Below are 17,425 nucleotides of genomic sequence, written 5' to 3' on the forward strand. Positions count from 1 at the left end.
ACTTGATACCTGGTGACCATTTTCTAAGGTGAGCCTTGTATCCTGCCGTATTGTACCATGCTATTCCAGCATTTCACCTTTACGGCCTTGCTTTACCTCGGGCTGGGGGCAAGGTCCTATCCATTCGATGGGCGCAGCCCCGATAGTGCGATCACGGGAAAACGAGAAGCGCCAGCTTCACACGTTCTCCATGAGAAACAGGTTGCTCACTGGTCAAGCCGCTGGGCAAAGAGGAACAGGATTCCCGCATGGAAATTGCTACCAATGCGCATCGGTCTTGTGCAGAGAAACTTGGAAGTCGGAGCTGGACTCCTGCAAAAAATGTAAGCAGACCAGCTGTCACGGTTCCAATGCTTCTCCTCGCTTGATTGGATCTCATAACCAAGTGATTACCTAGCTCCGACCCGAGCTCCGAGGACTACGGCAAGCACCTGTCGGCCGATGATGTGATTGACCTCTTCGCGCCAGCCGAAGCCGCTGTCGCGAGCGTCAAAGAATGGCTCCTGGACGCCGGGATCCGTGCTGAGACAATTTCCCTTTCGGCGAATAAGCAGTGGATCCAGTTTGATGCTCACGCCAAAGATGTTGAAGAACTGCTGCTCACCGACTTCTTCGAGTACGAGCATATCGGCTCCGGTAGCCTCACCGTCGCCGTGGAGCAATACCATGTCCCCCTTCACTTAGGTGAACACATCGACTACATCACGCCCGGAATTAAGCTCAGGGCTGGTCCCGGCAAGGTCAATTCAATGAAGCGTCGCGAGGCAGAAGATGCCGAGATAAGCAGGAAGCGCGGGGTGAGAGCCATGTACGATGCTGATGGCATTTTCAATACCAGGGACAGCGCTACGGTTGGCCTGCCATTACTCAACATGAGCGTGTGTGATGCCTACGTCACCATAGAGTGTATTCGGGCGCAGTACGGCATTCCCAACAACACGTTGGCCTCTCCGGGGAACGAGCTCGGATTTTTTGAAGGGCTAAATGACCACTACAGCCGCAACGGCCTTAACAAGTTCTTCTCCACGCTCTTCCCCTACATCCCAAATGGGACTTACCCGGAGGAACGACTCATCAACGGCGCCATTGGTGCGGTCGAAGATATCCCGGGATCCAACCAGTCCATGGATGGTGGCGAGTCCGATCTCGACATACAGGCGGCGTGGCCGTTGATCTGGCCCCAGAACACAGTGCTATTCCAGACAGATGAACAATTCTATGAGATCAGCTCGTCGTCAGCCAACACACCATATGTCGGCTTCTGGAACACCTTCTACGATGCTATTGACGGGTCGTACTGCTCGTACTCGGCGTATGGTGAAACGGGTGACTGTACCGCTGTGGACTGTCTCGATCCTGTGTACTCAGATCCAAACCCCGGCGGGTATAAAGGCCAGTTGGAGTGTGGTGTGTATCGCCCTACCAATGTCATTTCAATTTCGTACAGTGGCGGCGAGGCGGACTTCCCCGTCTCCTATCTTAAACGTCAGTGCAACGAAATCATGAAGCTCTGCTTACAAGGGGTCACGGTTGTTGAGTCCTCTGGGGACTATGGTGTTGGCTCCTTCCCGGGCGACGGCGGTTGGGAAACTGGTTGCGCTGGTCCTGACGGGGACGTGTTCTACCCTTCCGCAGACGTAAAGTGCCCCTATGTCCTGTCTGTTGGGTCCACTCGCTTCAACCACGTCAGCAACCCTAACGACACCACCACATATTACGAGACTTCTACTGGGTATAGCGGCGGTGGGTTCTCGAACTATTTCGACGCGCCCGAGTGGCAGAAGGGGGCTATCGCACGGTACTTTGACGAGGTGATGCTCGACTTCAAGGGGTACGAAGAAGCTGGGAGGAACTTCAGCAACGTCGGCAGCGGCGTGTACAGGAGAGGGGGCCGAGGTTATCCGGATGTGTCGTCGATTGGTGTGCATTACATGTCGTTCACCGAAGGACGATGGGCACGCGAGGGTGGCACATCGCTTTCGGCACCTATCTGGGCAGCGGTGATCACGCTGATCAATGAGCGGCGGCTGGCCGCGAATAAGAGCACGGTGGGATTTGTTCATCCTGTTCTAGTAAGTCTACTTTGTTTGGAGAATTATTAGCGATATGAGCGTGACCTTTTTACATTAACAAATACTGATTGATACTTGATAAGTATGCTCACCCAGAGGTCTTTACTGACATTACTGATGGCAACAATACTGCTTGCAACTCGACCGGTTTCCTAGCAGCAACAGGATGGGATCCAGTCAGCGGTCTCGGGTACGTTCCAAAACCCCAGGCATTGTGTGCTGGGCAATGTGAGACTGACACTTTCCCAGAACGCCTATATTCCCGAAGCTGGTCGATCTCTTCCTCGGATTATGATTCTGTGAAACCTTGTTCAGCTACATTATTTGGCCACTAGTATCTACTTCTTTCGTAGGCCTGTAGTCCTGACTACCTACCTTTCATGGGTGGACCAAGCTTCTATATTTGTTATAGACCATATGGATTGATTTCGTGATGGAGAAGGTCTGGGCAATGTATTTATCAGACAGCCCATGATCAACGGTATCTCAGGCACCAGCCGGCTCAGAAACTTGATTAGTATCAGCTACTGTCCATCGCGTGAGAGCATGATAGCTAAATAGATATATAGTGACTTGACTTGCTTGAGCTAAGTACGTGCAGAATCAGTCCTCGATCTAGGCTCGTATATAAAGAAATATGCACCGTACACCCCATTGCCACCATACGCAGAGTCATCCTGGACGAGCTCTGCTATGAGTCGAAAACCAATTCGTTTATACAGTTCAGCTCCCTCTCTTAAAGCGTGGACAAAGATTTCCAACCCCATCTTGTCTGCCTGGTCCATCCCGCTCTTCACCAATGCAGTGCCGACTCCTTTACGCTGATTGTCCGGATGCACAGCAAGGTACTCTAGGGCTGTCAACCGACCCGTTAGACCAGGGAATATTTCGCTAGAGCCGCACGTCATTGCACAACTTACTGATGTACGGTGTCTTTGGCGTCACTTCTTTCTCGAGCGCATTTACGCGAACCAATAGCTCATCAGCATCGTTATTAGGATCCCAGACAACGGTCTCGGCAGTCCGTCGAATCTCGGCCTCCTTCTCGGGCTCAACGGCGGGGACCTGGGCCTCGGGCCATGTTGGTGTGCCATCATCTGGGTTAATCTCATAAGAGGGTGGCAGGCGCCATCGAGCGTACCCGAGTATACAGCCTGTCTCTGGATCTACTGCTTTTTGATGTCGTAAGGCCTCCCTATTGTTCAACATGTTACGCGGGAAGCGTAGGGCTATCTGCGAGATGTGGTATTCGAGGGTCCGATGGCGCCAGGCCAGGACCCAATGCGGGTCAGCCCAGAAGGCGGGAATGCTGTTGGCAGCTAGGGCGGTGCCATCAGCGACGCTGCATTGGGAGATGATAAGGGGAGCCATGTTAGGTAAAGAATATTAGAAAGCCCGAGGAATAAGGCAGTCTATGGTAGTCTGCGGCAAAGAAAGGGAGAATAATTTGTGTTAGAACCTCGAAGCCTGCACCCCTAAGGATATTTCAAGCGAAGAGACTGGTGGGTGAAAAGTACGTCGGTGCCTTGTTTACCGAAATCCGAAGGTGGTCGGTCCAGTATTTCGGCAACCGACGAGGGTACGCGTGCACTTAGGACCATTAGCCCTGGCTTAATTAGCCGAGTCACTACGCTATCACAAAACTCATGTTTTCTTCCATGTGAATTCCTCAGCAACGAAAGTTTGTGATTACTGCTTCGTTTCACGTAACTCATCGACATTCAACTGATTGCCCTTTTAGGGTACACACTTGGGGAGCGATGATAGTCTGCATTAGCGCTCCGCAAAGCCCAACAATGGGCCTGGACCCCAGGCCCATAGCCCAACCAGCAGTGGGCTATGGGCTCAACCATCGAAGCACAACCCAACCCACAGCCATTATGGGCCCCCATTATAGCCCATTTAGAGGGTTCGTTTAGAGGAATATGTAATCCCTGTATTCTAGCTCTTCTACTGATCGTATGGTTTTGAAATTCAGAGTGTATATATTTAATCACTATACAAGTGTCTATGTTGATTTTAAATCAGATCTGACTGGTAGAAGTTGAAAAATATCAATATATGCATACCCGGTCCACCCACTTCAGCAACCGTATTCAACGCAGCCTCAAATTGCCTCGACGAGAATGAGCCAGCCGTCGGAATACCTCCAGCCTGACCAATTTTTAAATACCCAATCTGTTAAATGAATCATGAATCTCATATCCTGCTTTGTGTACATGAATTTGCATTTGAGCGCGATATCAATTTGGAACATCGCCATGATAGGCAACGTCAACTCCATAAATACTCTTATAGTGGTGTACAGGCAGTGTTTTGAAATATAACCAGATTCTCAAAGACATGGACGACTCTTATAAGTCCCGAGGTAACCGATGAACTTAAGACTCGCATGCCTTGGGTCCCCCAAGGCACGTTTCCTCAGACTTAACGTGCCTTAGACTTGGAGTGCATTGCACGTGATTATTATCTTCAGAAACATCGAAGACTCTCATTGTTCCAAGTCCATCTAAACCAGTCACAGATGCCGTACTACTGACTCGGGAAGAAGGATAAAGCGCGACCTCCTCGGGATGGGTGTCAGGGGGAAAAAGTCGAGGGAGCCGGTCAGTTTCCGATGCCGGGGATAACGTATCAATCCAAACGCCTTGGAGCAAGTCGTTGAATATGTTAGTTGCTGAAGATCATTACTCTGCCCTTTTCTTCTGGCAGATTGTTCTTCGGGCTGTAGCCGCCTGTTTCGCAGCTTTCTCTTGTGTTCAGTTGCTCTGTTATAATGATGGTCTGAGTTTCCGAACCAACCGAAGAGTGCCTTCGCAGGATACTCGGTGTTGGCTGCCAGAAACTTTGATGATTCAACGTTATCTTGGTGAACGCAACAATCTTTAGAGCGGAATTGAAGCGGGAGATAGCAAAATTAGAGTTAACAGGATGTAGGGGGGGAAAGCCGCACGAAGGTGATCCTTGAGCTTTTTATATTTCAGGCGTCATTGTCTCTTCGCCTCCGTTGCACTATGAAGCGAAATGCAAGAAGACCGGCAAAGTTTTCGGCTCAATAAATAATGCAGCATGGTAATGAGACTACATTTGTTATCAGCGCAGCTTCTTAACCTTTTGCTGCGGCCAATTGAAACCCGTCCTGTCTCGTAGTGAATCGACTGGAGGAAGCGCTTCCAGGAACACTGGTAGTATACATAATATAGACTGCGTGGGGGACTTTTTTCCGGGTTTGTACTCGGACCGATGGTTAATGTCTCCGCTTTTCGTAGCACGGCGTATCGATGCAGTCAAGGCCCATGACAGGGAACCTAAGAATATTTGCCCAATGTAGGCAGTGTTCAATGTTCTTGGGATCGAGCTAGCCCCGGACATAGAGATTCGAAGGCAATGAGGGCATTTGTGTTAGATTCTATTGGATGGACGGTGGGATGGAGCCTGTATTGTGAAGGAAAGAGTGGATTGTGAGATGTCTAACATCTCATATAAGTCGAAAGACTGGTTGATCAGCTGAGAATGGAGAGGTAGATTGAGATCGAATGAGACGGTTGGCCTGAGCGTTGGAGTGACAATCAGGGTCAGAGAGCAGCTCAGGGTTGCTCAGTGAGTAGCTCAGGGCGGCAGGGTGACTAACTCACCCTGTGCTCCGGGAGCCGATCACCTCCCGAGGCGGCAGTTTTACCGTCACCATTATCATACCTAGGTAGTCAAAATCCATGACGGCCCACTGATAATTAAAAACTGCCATAGTTCAACTCACGGGATTTGGCTGTAGTAGATACATCACGAGCTAAATAGATTGCAAGGGAGATATGAGCTGTGCAACGGTAGCAATACATTTCTTGGCGGAGCTGTTACTTTCCAGCGAATTTTTGACAAAATATATATAACTATCAATTTATAGATTTTACGAGTGGCCCAGGTGCTACCGGCATTCTTGGTCATAGCCTCGAGCCCTTGAAATCGCTGGGGCCAGGTTGACCAATCGTTCCAATATACTAGAAGGCTATACAATGTAAGAATGGTGTAGATGATTTATATGTTTCTAAGAGAGGCCAAAATAGAACTGTAGATACTGAAGTATAACAAAGACGGGGCTTCTGTTAAGCACGGACGGCAGCATTCCCAGTGATAATAAGACTATACTCCAACCAAGATATCAAGCGAATTACATAAATAATAATGAAAACGAGAAATAAATGATAGTTTTTACTCAATGCAGTAGCCAAGTAATCTATACAAATTTCACCAGGGTGAAAATGTACCCAGATGTGTCCAAGTGTCGGGCAAAAGTGTAGCGCTAATGAGCCTCATGACTCCGACCAAGTACCCGACATCCGACATGGGGTTCTTCTCTCTTTTTCTTCTACAGTCTCATCTTCAACTTCAGTTTTTTTTTTTTCTTTTTTTCTTTTTCATTATAGAGATCTTGGCTTTGTTCTCGATCGTCATTACATTGATCCGCCTTTGTCACGAGTCATCCCCACTCTTCCTCTTTCCTCCCCCCCAATATTAATCCCTGGACCTCAAATAATCACCCCGTCCGCCTTGCCAGTATGCGCCCCGGTTACCCTTAACCGTGATGCCTTTTAAAACCTCATGAAGTCACGCCCCATCTTGATACGCCCCATTTCGACCCGACACTTTCACACCCTCTGCCTCAACTTTCCATACGATATCACGCCCGCTAGCCTCAACTCATACCGCGCTTCTAGTGACAACTTATTTGCCTCTCAAATCCCTATTGAATGCTCTTCAAAGCCTCTTCCAGATATTAGACTCTTTACCGTGTCGCCGGGTTGGCCTCCTCAACGTGGCGCTAGCACCCGAGACAGCAGAATTGACACACGTTGCAGCTCCGCCGGTCGCCCACGCCATCCGATAATTATCAGTTCCTTTAATGCTCAGCTGTTTTGGACGATTGCTATACCCCAAGATACAGCTGGCTGCAACTTGACCAGGCTTGCCGTGGTGGCATTCGGCCGAGTCTGAGAGAACATGCCGGCGCGGGATCGCAACCAACCCGACGACCGTCAGGGTTCGGAGAGCTCTGGATACAGCTGGAGGTCGCAAGATACCGTGCGAAACTCGGAGAATCAGCCACTAGACCAATACGAGGCCTCTACGGGAGGTCACAATGCTGGCTTGTTTCCAGGTTCCCTGAAAATGGACTCTAAGTAAGCTTGCGTTTCTTCAAATAATACACTGACTCTCAATGCGATCACGGCGCGCCGAATAAAATCTTCAAATTTCAGAGACGCTGATGTTCATTTTGCTAGATCCGACTCCTCCAAACCCCCTCGGATTGACTGGGAGAATTCCATGTGGTCATGGAATTCCCCGGATATTTCCCCCACTGAACAACGTAAAGCCTCTGGCTTTGGGAATCACCGCGAGGCTTTGACTGTCCCAGGCAATAGACATAGCCCGTCCCAGTCATCCGCCTCGAGCCCTCGACCTCTACCCCTTCAACCATCTCGCCTCGACCCCGATGACATTGAGTCGATTGCCCCGTGGGCCACAGCCCCCAGCAGTGGTCAGCCAGATAACAGTGGTACTTTTTATAATGATTACTCGGAGCACGAAGCCTCGCCTGCTTCATTCACATTTCGCCCCACGACCGGACGAACATTCGCAAGCGAACCTGCCGAGTTGGAATATGGGGAACACCGCCGACCATCTGCTGCAAGTGCGACCACAGTCAGTAGCCAGGGGTCTAGATCTAGTATTAGCCAAAAGTTTCGAAAGAAGCATTTGAAAGGTCTACTTGGTGATGACTATCATTCGCCTGCGGAGCTTCAAACCGATGACGATGGTTCCCAGAACCCGCCGAGCAGGCGTGGGGGACCAGTCGACCAGTTGAAGGCCCGTGAGAGGGCGAACTCAGATGGCTCGCGCAATACGTCCGAGGGCTCCAACTCCTCGCAACGTTCCCAGAAGCCACGTGCAAATATCCCTTTGCCCTCTAGTGACGTCACTCCATGGGACTATCAGAGCTTCAATGACATCCCGCAGTATGGGGAGGCGCCAGTGCGCCATGTACCCATCGGTCCCGATGGACAACGTCTTCCGCCCTCGGAAAATGGTACCGCGGGGCAGAGGGAGCTAAGTCGGCGCGGACCCGGCAGACACCGTCCTTCACGGAGCAAAGAAGAGAACCCGACTGTTGCTGGCGATCTGGCATGGTCCCAACCTCGACCTGCTACTGGTAGAGACGACATTGGATTGCGGCCTTTCAATGAGAACTACTTGCATTCAACGACTGACATGAGCGATTCTACTGTATACGGGGGCCGATCGACAAGTCCAACGCCCAGTGTGCGTAGCACATACCGAGACCATGATCAGAACTCACAGCATCCCAGACTCGGTGGGTTTATCAAAAAGATTCTCGGAAAATCGCATGACAAATCGAGGAACTCTTCCCCGCCGCGGCGCGATAGGCAAGGAAGCTTCGGGGATGGGAGTACTCCTTCTCGATACCCAGAGTCAGTAGATTCGGACCGAAAGAAAGATTCTGGAAAGGGGGGGCTGGTTGTCGGAAGAAAACTTGGTAATCGTCGCGTGTTCACTCATCAAGGTGGTGATTATTATAACCCTAACAAGGACGACAAAACTCAAGAAGAGAACAAACACTTCTTCCACCTTGATGTCGATATGGAAAATTTGAAAGGGATTGTCCGTCCACCTTCGCCTGGGCAAATGAAGCGTGTGAAAGACGGAACGATCACACCTGGCGATGATTCTAAAGTCGAAAAGCCGTGGAATGCACCTGAAAGTTGGCAGGTCAGGGGGCCCGTCGACCTCACCTTGGAAGAACCTACCTCAGAGGAATCCACCCCCGTCGGTCCTCGTGAACGCGAAGCTTCGTACTTTATTCGGATCTTCCGAATTGATTCTACTTTTGCCACGTTATCGGCTGGTTTGAATGCTACCGTGTCCGAGATTCTTCTGATGCTCGGTCGGAAGTCTTTCTTGCAAGATCATCTCAACAATTATGAGATTGTTCTACGGAAAAATGATCTTTCGCGGCAGCTTGACCACAATGAGCGACCTATTCTAATGCAAAAGCGGCTGCTGGAACAAGTTGGCTATACGGAAAAAGATCGTATCGGAGATATTGGCCGTGAGGATCACAGTTATCTCTGTCGCTTTATCTTCTTACCGACCAAGCTCAGCGGTTACAGCAGTCTCGAGAGTGAACCAGGTTTCAACAAAGTGCAAAAGTTCAGCCATGTGGATCTCCAGGGCCGCAGCCTTGTCACTATCCCAATTACGCTGTATGCAAAATCTTCCGAGATCATTTCACTGAACTTGTCGAGAAATTTGTCATTGGACGTCCCCAAAGACTTCATTCAAAGCTGCATTAATCTGCGAGAGATCAAGTTCATCGGGAATGAGGCCGCATTCCTTCCACAAAGCTTTGGTTTAGCCGCCCGATTGACCTATCTGGATGTGTCAAACAACTGCCTTGAGGACTTGGATCATGCGGGTCTCGACCGTCTGACTGGACTTGTCAGCATCAAGATGGCAAACAATCAGTTAACCAAGCTTCCCAGCTCTTTTGGCAATTTCCAAAACTTGCGAAGCCTGAACATGTCGTCAAATAGTTTCAAGGTCTTCCCCGATTTCCTTTGCAACCTCAAGAGTCTGGTTGATCTCGATATCAGCTTCAATGGCATCGAAGAACTTCCCAATATTGGCCGCTTGGTCACTCTCGAACGCCTCTGGATGACAAACAACAACCTGAGCGGGCCTCTCGATGATTCCTTCGGGAACTTAGTGAACCTCAAGGAGTTCGATGGACGCTTCAATGCTATCACTAATATTGATGCTCTCTCGAGTCTCCCACGCCTAGAGCAGATATTCTTTGGTCATAATCTTCTATCTCGATTCAAAGGCTCATTCCCGAGGCTGCGGAGTCTACATCTGGACCACTGCCCTATGACACAATTTGATATTGATGCTCCTATGCCAACATTGACTTCACTGAACCTTGCCTCCGGCAAGCTCTCCCAATTCAAGGACACCATCTTCGAGCATTGCCCGAACATGACGAAGCTCGTCCTTGACAAAAATCACCTGTCCTCAGTCTCGTCTCAGATTGGCAAGTTGCGTCGACTGGAACACTTTAGTATGATCAAGAACCCACTATCGTCTTTGCCTGCAACCATGGGTTGCCTTGCCGAGCTTAAGCACCTTAATTTGAGGGAGTGCAATTTGACATCTCTGCCGGCCGAAATTTGGCATTGTGCTAAGCTGGAAGTACTGAACATCTCCTCAAACATTCTTTCGAGCTTTCCAAAATATGGTGCTCCGTATCCTCAAATGCCCGGTGAGCCTACAAACACACCTGCGGCTACACCTGGCATTGCTGGAAACCCCAGCTACGAAGATATAGGCCCGCTAGATGAGCCAGGTCTACGTCGACCTAGTCAAACGTCGAATGGGATCATGAATTCTGTCTCGCCCAACGGGTATCGGAATCCTTCAACTGGCCAACCTGGCAGGAAGGTTTCAGCGACGTCGCGATCATTTACCGACCCGAACTCAGGGACCCGGAAGGACTCGAACTTCTCTCAGCAGATGGCAATGACGTTTGCAGCGTCCCTTCGAACTCTTTCACTTGCCGACAACCGACTTGAAGATGATGTTTTCCGGGAACTATCCTTGCTACCAGAGCTGCGTATCGTCAACCTTTCCTATAACGACCTGACGGAACTACCGCAAGGAATCCTCAAAAGATGGCCATTGATTTCCGAGCTGTACCTGTCCGGTAATGAGCTGACCTCTCTCCCGTCCGATGACCTGGAAGAGGGAAGCAACCTCAAAGTTCTTCATATCAATGCCAATCGGTTCCAAGTCTTGCCTGCAGAGCTTTGCAAGGTTAGCAAGCTTTCTATTTTGGACGTGGGGAGCAATGGGCTCAAATACAACGTGTCAAATTGGCCCTATGATTGGAACTGGAACTGGAACCGCAATCTCAAGTATCTGAATTTCTCGGGCAACAAGCGTCTCGAAATCAAGCCAAATATTGCGTCGCTGGGTCCCCCGGCGGCCAATGGCGCTGACTTGACTGACTTCAACTCCCTGACTCATCTCCATGTTTTGGGACTGATGGATGTCACACTCACCATCCCCACCATTCCGGAGGAGACTGAAGATCGCCGTGTGAGAACATCTGCCTCCTTGGCTGGCACTCTCGCCTACGGTATGGCCGACACTCTTGGCAAGACCGAGCATCTATCTATTATTGATATGATTGTTCCGCGGTTGAAGCAGGATAACGTGGAAACACTTGTGGGTATGTTTGATGGACAGACACTCTCCAGTGGAGGTTCTCGTGTCGCAAAGTACTTGCATGAGAATTTCACTTCTACTTTCTCGTTTGAGCTTAAGAAACTGCAGCGAGATCAGGATGAAACACCATTAGATGCACTCCGACGGTCCTTCTTGGCATTGAACAAGAATATGGCAGGCTCTGCCTACAGATCCATTGATGACCGTGAGGTCCGACAGTACCATCGAGGATCAACTGCAGCCAAACTGCTCAACCAGGACGACATTCAGTCTGGCGGTGTTGCTACTGTCTTGTATCTGAACAACATGGACTTGTACGCCGCCAATGTTGGTGATGCTCAGGCTATTTTGATCCGGTCAGATGGTTCAATGGTTTCTTTGACGCAGAATCATGACCCCGCAGAACCTAACGAGCGCGCACGCATCCGTGCAGCAGGAGGTTTTGTGTCTCGCAACGGCAAGCTGAATGATGTGCTCACCGTGTCGAGGTGCTTCGGGCATTTCCCTATGATGCCTGCTGTCATTGCGGCCCCCTCTACAATGCATCTCACTTTGACGGAACAAGATGAGATGGTTGTTCTGGCATCCAAGGAGCTATGGGATTATGTCACTCCTGAAGTGGTGGTCGACATCACTAGGAGAGAACAACTAGATTTGATGTTTGCAGCTCAAAAGTTGCGTGATTTGGCTATTTCCTTCGGTGCCACCAATAAGTTGATGGTGATGATTCTTGGCGTTGCGGAAATTCAAAAGAGACGCCCAAAGCCTCGTCCTTCTCTCAACACTGGCTCGTCCACATTTGCCGAAGAGCAGATCATCGCAACTGCTAAACGCCCCAAAAAGCGCGATGGGCCTGGAGATTCACGACTCGCGCGCTTCGAAGCCGTGGATGCCCCTGACGGTGAATTGACTATCATGTTCACTGATATCAAGAAATCCACAGGCCTATGGGAGGTTTGTCCAGATGCTATGCGCTCTGCTATTCAAATCCACAATGACATTCTGCGTCGGCAACTTGCAATTTTTGGTGGTTACGAGGTCAAAACAGAAGGTGATGCTTTCATGGTGGCTTTCTCAACCACGACGGCGGCATTACTATGGTGTTTCAACTGTCAAAACCAGCTCCTTGAAGCCGAATGGCCTACAGAGATTCTTGATCAACCCCAGTGCCGAGTCGTTGTTGACATGGACAATAATGTTATATTCCGTGGCCTGTCTGTTCGTATGGGTGGCCATTGGGGCGAGCCTGTCTGCGCAAAGGATCCGGTCACCAGTCGAATGGATTATTTCGGTCCAATGGTGAATCGTGCATCGCGAATCTCTGCCGTCGCCGACGGGGGACAGATTTTTGTTTCCTCGGATTTCATGACCGACATTCACCGCAACCTCGAGATATTCGCGGATGCTGAGCGCTCTGCATCTACCAGTTCGATCGAAAGCCATCCCCGCGGCGATAGCATCGGCCACAATATTCGTCGTGAACTACAACAGCTCAATAGTCAAGGTTTCATTATCAAAGATCAAGGCGAGAGAAAGCTGAAGGGTCTGGAGAATCCGGAGCCTCTCTACCTTGTTTACCCCTCCTCGCTTTCTGGTCGCATGATTTCTTCGGAAGAACCACAGGATCGTGATAGCTCCGCTGCAACTATAAACCCAAATAATCAACTTGACATCCAGACAAACGTCATTTGGCGTCTCTGGGAAGTCACACTCCGTCTTGAGCGACTTTGCGGTGCTTTGGAGCAGCCAAGTGAACCGAGCCTCAGAGAACCGAACGTCGCTCTCTTCAACATGGTTAAGAGGCACGGGGGTGAACTCAACGACTCCACTGTCCTCAGTTTGATCGATCAACAAGTCACCCGCATCGAGGTTAGTTCAAATTCCCCGGCCTTGCATTTTTCTACCCTCGCATCCTAACAAATTCCAGGTTTGCATCAACACACTCTCCCTACGCCACATGATGCGTCCCTTCAAACCAGGCGACACTCTCAATGACCACGCCGTACCCATCAACGAGGTGCTACAGCAACTACAAACACAACTCGCCGAATTCCAAGCCCTCAAAGAGCAGATGGCCGTTGGTGCTGCAGGCAACATCGGCGGTCCACCACCTCACTATGGAAAAATGGGACATTCAGATAGTATCGACAGCGGTATTACCTCCACCTCGTCATCCTTCCTCCACCTCCCTGGCGATGCCAATCGCTCTTTTGATTCCGGCCGCGGCCCTCTTTGATTTCTGCCGTCTGGCCGATTGCACTAATTTCGATCTTACTTTTGATTTTACTTTTGGTTGGCTTCTACTTGCTTTTTTTGACCTGTTTATTTTCTTGTATCTCTCTGGCTTTGTTTTAGTGGGCGGCGTCCCACTGGCGGGGAAGGGGTCTGCAGATTGTTTTATATAAAGCATTATGGCATGGAGCCACGGTGAGTGTTTCGGTATTCTTTATTATTGGCTTTGATCTGCTTTGAATGTTAGGGCTGTAATTAGCTCGGACAGTGAATATATATTACAGTCTATATGATACTCTCATTGGTTTCTTATCATTGTGTTTGTGCTTAGCTCTCAATGAAACGGGATCATTCCCACTCGTGGACACCTGCTACAGACGTCCATGAGGTATGGAGTATAGACTTCGCCATGACTTTTTCGAGATCGTGAGGATGAGTATGATATGCAAATGTCAGTTTGCAATGAAGAGATATAAGACAACTTCCTGTCATTTAGGTTCGCTATGTAGTTGTCTTTATCAAATACCAGTGTACGGCGTACATAGCCTTGGAATCCCAGTTACTGAGGCATGACGATGGGTCACGTGCTAATGTTTATGTGTACGTCATCGACTCTTTGTTTTCTTTTTTCTTGCTCTGCTCCCCTCTCCATCTGGTAAACTGAATCCAAGCTCAAAAAAAGGAGATATCTGTTTCTCGGGCTTTATTGCCTAAATCTGCATCGTGAAAACCATTAATACCAACGTCGGCCGTTTTCGCGCCCCACCTGTTGCCCTGGCTACGAACTGAAGGAATGACCGAACTGGGTCTGGCGTAATTGACAGCTCGACAAAAGAATAACACTTCTCCTACCCCAGCTTAGATTCAAAAGAGGGAGCGATCGCTGGTCTTTCCACTTGCATATTCAAATTTCGTCTAGTCACACGCAGTGCTGCAAGTTCACTGCCCATCTCAACCAAAGTCCCGCTAGAACACGCCTTCCCGGTCGGGTGTTCGCACACTGCACGCCGCACAATATGGCGGATGAACTGGAATATCTCCATCCAGATTTCGATCTGAACTCTCTCACTGTCCCTCGTCTCCGGTCCATTCTCGTTAGCCACGATATCCCCTACCCCGCCTCGGCAAAGAAGGCTCAACTGATCGGCATCCTCGAAGATGAAGTCCTGCCGCAAGCCAGAAAGCTCCTGCGCGATCGTGACACGGTTCGGCGAACTAGTATGGGGATTACTGACATGAGCAGTCGGTCGACATCCGTGGCCAGCGACGCAAACGACAGAGAGTCAATGCCGCCTCCAGCTACACCCTCAACAGTCGGGTCCACAAGCAGAGGCCAGCGAGGTACATCGCGACGCAGCACCCGCCACTCAACCGCAGATGCTGATGATGTTTTCGGCCCTGCCACACCTGTCAGAAACACAAAGCGCACGAGCGTTGCTCGCTCGGTGGGTAAACACGCTCGCACGTCTGACACGGAAACCGGTGATGACACACTCGTCACCCCAGTCGCTGCCATCCGTCCTACGCCTCGCAAATCGACAGCTAGGAAGGTTGGACGAAGCGAGATCCTCCCATCGACAGAATTAGACGAACACACTCCCGGTGCCAGGTCAGGATCACACCATGAGAGCACGTTTACGGATGACAACCCTTTCCAGAGCGGAAGCCCCGAGGCTCCTAAAAGCGCAAGGATGAGTTATGATGCTAAGCGGAAGAGTGCTTCGCGCTTATCCACCGATAGCCCGGCTCGGGGCCGCGGCCTCAGGTCGCGGAAATCAGCAACTCCGTCTAGCGTTCAGCTAGATGATGGTTTCCAGCCACCTCATCGGGACTCATTTGATTTCGATTCCCGATTGATGCCTCCACAGGAGGAGCCTGGGGAGGAGTCGGAGGAATCGGAGGAAGATGAAGAAAGCGAAATTGGGGCTGGTGAAGAATTCACGCCTGAGGAACAGCTCGCTATGTCTATGGAACATGATCAGTACTCGCCACAAGTTCAGACTAGGCGACGGCCGCAAAAGCAAGGAACTCTCAGCCGCTTGGCCCCTTGGGTGGTCATTCTTTCCCTGGCTGGCAGTTTTGGTGCCTGGTGGCGCAAAGAAAAGCTCGAAATCGGATACTGTGGCCTGGGAAAGCCCACCTGGTCTTTGGCAGACACAAAGGTTCCTGATTGGGCGAATGTTTTGGAGCCACGATGCGAGCCATGCCCAAGCCACGCCTTCTGCTATCCGAATTTTGAAGTGCGCTGCGAAAATGATTTCCTTTTGAAGCCGCATCCTCTTGCTCTTGGGGGCCTGGTCCCGTTACCGCCAACATGTGAACCGGATAGTGAAAAGGAGCGCCGCGTGAAAGCCGTTGCTGATAAAGCCGTTGAGGAGCTTCGTGAACGCCGGGCAAAGTGGGAATGTGGTCAGCTGAAGGAAGACGGCAAAGGCGCCAGATCTCCAGACATCAGCGAGCCGGAATTGAGGGAAGAGGTCGCGAAGAAACGCCGCAAGGGCCTGAGTGACACCGAATTTGACGAGCTGTGGAAGGGCGCCATTGGCGAGATACTTGGTAAAGATGAAGTTATCAGCAAGACCCAGCAGTAAGTTTGCTCCACCCTAGGGATTATTGTGTCTCCTTGGCTACGCTCATCGCTCTGGATTTCCACATCCAGTGGCATTTCTTAAAAAGATCTGGTCTGACCTTATGTACCGGAACTGACAGAGGCGCGTTCGCAATCACAGAAATACCGGCATCCTTGTCCTCTCCTCTACCTCCATTGCACGGCTCCCACTCGCATGCGCCGTCCGCCGCCACTTCCGACTCGCTCTCCTCGCGTATCGACTCCCTATTTCACTTCTAATCCTAGTCATTGGCCTTCTTGTGTACGCTCGTGCGCGTGTTCTCGCACGTCGGTCTGACATCGCCCGCGTACCTGAATTGGTAGCTACAACCCTAGACCGACTATCCACGCAGGCTGCACTATACGCCCGCGGCGATGCTAAAGAACCTTACATTGCCATCGGTCAGCTCCGCGATGATGTCCTCCGCTTTGAACTCCAAGGCAAGCGTCGCGAGGAGCTTTGGCGACGGGTCCGCAACTTTGTCGAGGGCAACGCTAACGTCCGCGCCTCTGTACGGGAAGGACGGAGTGGTGATGTTTCTCGAGTCTGGGAGTGGATTGGTGGGATCAACGCCGTTGGCGAGCCGGAGCATACTGGCCGCCGTGAGAGCGCACGATTCTCTATCCCTTCTCCATCTAGCAACATCATAACAAGCCCGCACACCCCTGCGGGTGAAGGTCAACCTGAGCCAGCTTCTAGTCCGAGAGAATCTCGCCGCTGGGATGAAGGCCGTCCGATCTACTAGTCCTCGTCCTACGGTTTAGAGGATACCTTGGTACTATGCCCCCAGCTTGACTGTGACTGTATTCCTTTTGATATCCCACCTGTTTTTCTTTCCCAATGTATGAGATAATGGATTTTGTTTGCCGGGAGCTTTTTTTGGTTCTTTTCTACACACTTGATTCTCTACTTCCTTTGCCTACTTTATCAGTACATATTATTTTCTGTCCATACAAATTCCATCACCCATTCCAGTCAAAAGCTTGGTTTTTCTTCAGACACATTCTTTATACCAGCACTTCCTACTTTGCGCGTGATATCTAAAATGATGTACAATATAGTCGACCTGTAATTCTTCCTCTGGGTTTTACTAGTGCCTTGCGCCAAGCCGAACCCTAAGCACTGCATGTATGTACATATGCGACATGCAACACACCTCATCAGGTACTCGAGTATATCTAGTAAGAAGGGCTTCTGCTGCACGCGAATATCCAT

General features: G+C 50.3%; 4 protein-coding genes across 4 annotated transcripts; 3 read left to right on the plus strand and 1 right to left on the minus strand.

Annotated features, from left to right (window-relative positions):
• Window positions 1–57: 57 nt before the first annotated feature.
• Window positions 58–2,367, plus strand: N7500_005953 (S53 family peptidase; the record flags this gene model as incomplete). Its single annotated transcript, XM_056677097.1, has 4 exons — window positions 58–323; window positions 398–2,072; window positions 2,156–2,262; window positions 2,322–2,367. The coding sequence occupies 4 exons, from the start codon at window positions 58–60 to the stop codon at window positions 2,365–2,367; spliced, it is 2,094 nt and encodes a 697-aa protein (XP_056532097.1).
• Window positions 2,368–2,659: 292 nt separating this feature from the next.
• Window positions 2,660–3,443, minus strand: N7500_005954 (GNAT family N-acetyltransferase; the record flags this gene model as incomplete). Its single annotated transcript, XM_056677098.1, has 2 exons — window positions 2,660–2,928; window positions 2,993–3,443. The coding sequence occupies 2 exons, from the start codon at window positions 3,441–3,443 to the stop codon at window positions 2,660–2,662; spliced, it is 720 nt and encodes a 239-aa protein (XP_056532098.1).
• Window positions 3,444–7,067: 3,624 nt separating this feature from the next.
• Window positions 7,068–13,605, plus strand: acyA (adenylate cyclase acyA; the record flags this gene model as incomplete). The annotated part of the gene is made up of 3 exons (XM_056677099.1): window positions 7,068–7,246; window positions 7,349–13,238; window positions 13,297–13,605. 3 exons carry the CDS (start codon window positions 7,068–7,070, stop codon window positions 13,603–13,605), a joined length of 6,378 nt encoding a protein of 2,125 aa, XP_056532099.1.
• Window positions 13,606–14,617: 1,012 nt separating this feature from the next.
• Window positions 14,618–16,955, plus strand: N7500_005956 (putative sister chromatid separation protein (Src1); the record flags this gene model as incomplete). Its single annotated transcript, XM_056677100.1, has 2 exons — window positions 14,618–16,188; window positions 16,331–16,955. 2 exons carry the CDS (start codon window positions 14,618–14,620, stop codon window positions 16,953–16,955), a joined length of 2,196 nt encoding a protein of 731 aa, XP_056532100.1.
• Between the last annotated feature and the right edge of the window lie 470 nt (window positions 16,956–17,425).

The sequence above is a fragment of the Penicillium coprophilum genome (assembly GCF_028826855.1).
Source record: "Penicillium coprophilum strain IBT 35676 chromosome Unknown utg000004l_segment0_segment0, whole genome shotgun sequence".
Taxonomy (NCBI): domain Eukaryota; kingdom Fungi; phylum Ascomycota; class Eurotiomycetes; order Eurotiales; family Aspergillaceae; genus Penicillium; species Penicillium coprophilum.